The following is a 3,551-nucleotide window of genomic DNA, read 5'->3' as shown; positions in this document are numbered from 1 at the left end:
TTATTTTATAATCTTTTATAATCAAGTGATAAAAAATTATTAATAATCAAATGACTATGAATATAACTTATAAAAATAATTGTAAACGTAAATCATCTTAACTAAAATTTACAGAATTAAACCGATAGTCAAATTAGTTGACCATTAATTCACTGATTTGATTAAATAAATCATCAAAATTTAGAAAAAATATTTAAAAAACAGTTTAATTAATTTTTTTAATTCAATTTCAATTAAACTGTGATTTTCTATCTAACCGATCTAATTCAAATCTTAACAGGTTGTAATTATTAGATCTGGAAGTCGCTCCATTAATAACAGTGAGAAATACTTAATTATTGGAATTAAGGCAGATATGAATTTCCTGTTGCTGATGGACAAAATATATATATATAATAGGCAGTAAAGCTCGAAAATTGTGACATAAGATCAGACGTCACTTATGATAGGGAAAGTCAAGCTCAACTGAACCTCTCTCGTCGGTTTCATCATTGATTCACATAATATACTCACTGCCCACCCACACCACCCTATATGTACCTTTGGTAGCTGCTAAAACACCATGGACAACAAACCTGCCCCCATGGATTTGCCTACCCCCAACAAGCTTGTTGAAGAAGAAGATGATGATAGCATGCTCAACAACAAGAAGCTTGGTGGCATTAAAACAATGCCATTCATTCTTGGTTAGTTCGCATTCTCTGTCCTTGCTTTTTTTTCTATTTCACATTTCATAAATCCTTATGGTATTCAAAACCTGAGCAAAGTTAGTTCATTTTTATTTTATTTTTCATATTGAAAATTAAATATATCCTATTTTAATGTAGATTATTAAAAATAAAATGACTTAATAGAAGAAAAATATGTTAAATAATTAAATTAAATATTTTAAAAAAAATTGTATGGGTCCTGTTTACAAATATGGTAGAATTTAGAAGAGAAAAATATCATAGTCCCGGGCATAGTCATAAATACCTCTACACCTGGTAAAAATATTATAAGGTTTCTATATTAGTAATCAGATTGCATTTTGCCCGTCTACTTAAAATATAAACAAACTAGTCATTTCTATTAAAAAATGATCGATTTGTTTTATAATTTGACTATTTTTTAAATAAAAAGAGCATAATACAATCTTGCACCTAGTATAATGGCCAGTGAAGTATTTTAGCCTCTACACCCCTGTTGAAATGCAATAACTAGCCTTTCATTTCAGTGCATAACCCTTCTTATAAAGAACTTAAAAGCTGAAATTCAGATCCCCAATTTGTTAACTATTACATTACCCATGGACTGAATCCGGATTCGTAAACTAACTGTATTGGAAATTTGATCTGGACAGCAAATGAAATATGTGATAGATTTGCTTCAAGTGGATTCCATAGCAACATGATAACGTATCTGACTCAAGAACTAAACATGCCACTGGTTCAAGCCTCCAACACCCTCACCAATTTTGGTGGAACTGCCAGCTTTACCCCCCTCATTGGTGCTTTGATTGCCGATTCATTCGCCGGTCGCTTTTGGACCATCACCGTTGGCTCCATCATTTACGAACTGGTATCGATCCCTTGCACTCATTTTGGATCCCCCACTGCCAAACTAGTTTTTCAGTAAGTTGGATCATGTTGCCCTTGTTGTTGCAGGGCTTGGTTAGCATCACCTTATCAGCAGTGCTACCATCGCTCCGTCCGCCCCCTTGCCCGACACAACAGAACTGCCAGGAAGCTTCAACGTTTCAACTGTGGATATTGTACATTTCACTTCTCCTCACATCGTTAGGCACCGGCGGCATTAGGCCTTGCGTTGTAACGTTCGCCGCGGACCAATTCGGCTCGGACAAAATGATCACGGGTCGGTCCAAAAAATGGAATTTCTTCAATTGGTACTATTTTAGCATGGGGTTAGCCACATTGACTGCCTTGACAGTGGTGGTTTATGTACAAGAGAATGTTGGTTGGGGTTGGGGTCTTGGAATCCCAACCATTGCCATGATCGTATCAATCATTGCCTTTGTTATAGGCTCACCCCTTTATAAGAAAATCGAACCAGGTGGCAGTCCATTGATTAGATTGGCTCAAGTCATTGTTGCAGCCTTTAAGAAAAGAAAGGAAACTGCACCAGAGAATCCCAAGCTCTTGTACCAGAACAAGGAGCTTGATGCAGCCATTTCTCTTCATGGAAGACTTGTTCATACAGATCAATACAAGTAAGCCATGGTTCTTTATTTGTGTCCGATATTTAAGCGTATTCGAATGCTTGAATTGCTTATTCGATCTTAGTTTTCAGATGGTTAGACAAAGCTGCGGTAGTGACAGAATCCGAGTCTGTAAGTTCCAACCCACCTAATTTATGGAGGTTAGTCACAGTCCATAGGGTCGAAGAGCTTAAAACTATCATCCGAATGTTGCCAATTTGGGCTGCTGGGATTTTACTCGTCACCTCATCTTCACACCTGCATAGCTTCGTAATCCAACAAGCTCGAACCATGGACCGACACTTATCGAAATCATTCGAAATCCCACCAGCAAGTCTGTCCATCTTTGGCATCCTAACAACGCTCTCAGGCCTAGTCTTGTATGAACGCCTCTTCGTTCCGCTCGCAAGACGGTTCACTGGACACCCTTCGGGCGTCACGTGTTTACAACGAATGGGAATCGGTTTTGTCATCAACATCGTGGCCACGATCGTTTCATCGTTCATCGAGATCAAAAGGAAATCCGTCGCAGCCCATCACAACTTGCTGGATGATCCCAAAGCCATAGTTCCCATCAGTGTGTTCTGGTTAGTCCCTCAATTCTGCCTCCACGGCATAGCCGAAGTTTTCATGTCAGTTGGACACTTGGAGTTCCTGTACGACCAGTCGCCGGAAAGCATGCGAAGCACGGCGGCAGCCCTGTATTGGACAGCCATTTCCATGGGGAATTACATTGGGACATTGCTGGTTTCGCTTGTTCATAAATACACAGGTGAAAACAGTAACTGGTTGCCAGATAGGAATCTGAACAGGGGAAAACTTGAATATTATTATTGGCTTGTTAGTGGGATCCAAGTCCTGAATCTCATTTATTACATAATTTGTGCTTATCTTTATACTTACAAACCATTAGAAGAGGTTACAGAGGAAGAAGAAGAAGATGGTGAATTCAATGGAAAGAAGATTTCAGAAAAAGGAGTTGAGCTTACTGTAAACGAAACAGCTTAGTTGGCTTTGCTATTAAGGGAATTATGTTAGTCGGGGACTTGGGTCCGTCTGATATGAATATGATCAAATTTTCATGTATCTACCACGTTTTTACTATCACATCTTTATATTTTATCTATTAAATGCGAATATTTCAAATATTTGAAATGTTTAAGCATTTATTTAATAATGAATGTTAATGAAGGGGTTTACAAGCTCAAGTTTTATTAATATATCTTTTGATAAACTATATAGCATGTCACCATCATTTCTACTTTACCATTAAAAATTTTATTAATCCACTGATGGATTATTTGCTTGGTATTTTTTTCATACTTTTAATTAAAGTTTCAATAATAACATCATC

General features: G+C 37.2%; 1 protein-coding gene across 1 annotated transcript; it reads left to right on the top strand.

Moving 5' to 3' along the window:
• Nucleotides 1–412: 412 nt before the first annotated feature.
• LOC107915074 (protein NRT1/ PTR FAMILY 3.1) lies at nucleotides 413–3,304 on the top strand. Its single transcript, XM_016844189.2, has 4 exons — nucleotides 413–686; nucleotides 1,343–1,560; nucleotides 1,647–2,209; nucleotides 2,290–3,304. Exons 1-4 carry the CDS (start codon nucleotides 563–565, stop codon nucleotides 3,203–3,205), a joined length of 1,821 nt encoding a protein of 606 aa, XP_016699678.1. The 5' UTR covers nucleotides 413–562; the 3' UTR covers nucleotides 3,206–3,304.
• Nucleotides 3,305–3,551: the final 247 nt, after the last annotated feature.

Source organism: Gossypium hirsutum, chromosome D10 (assembly GCF_007990345.1).
Source record: "Gossypium hirsutum isolate 1008001.06 chromosome D10, Gossypium_hirsutum_v2.1, whole genome shotgun sequence".
In the NCBI taxonomy this organism is placed as follows: Eukaryota; Viridiplantae; Streptophyta; class Magnoliopsida; order Malvales; family Malvaceae; genus Gossypium; species Gossypium hirsutum.
The sequence above is the reverse complement of the archived record's forward strand: the minus strand, read 5'-3'. Positions and strand labels throughout refer to the sequence as shown.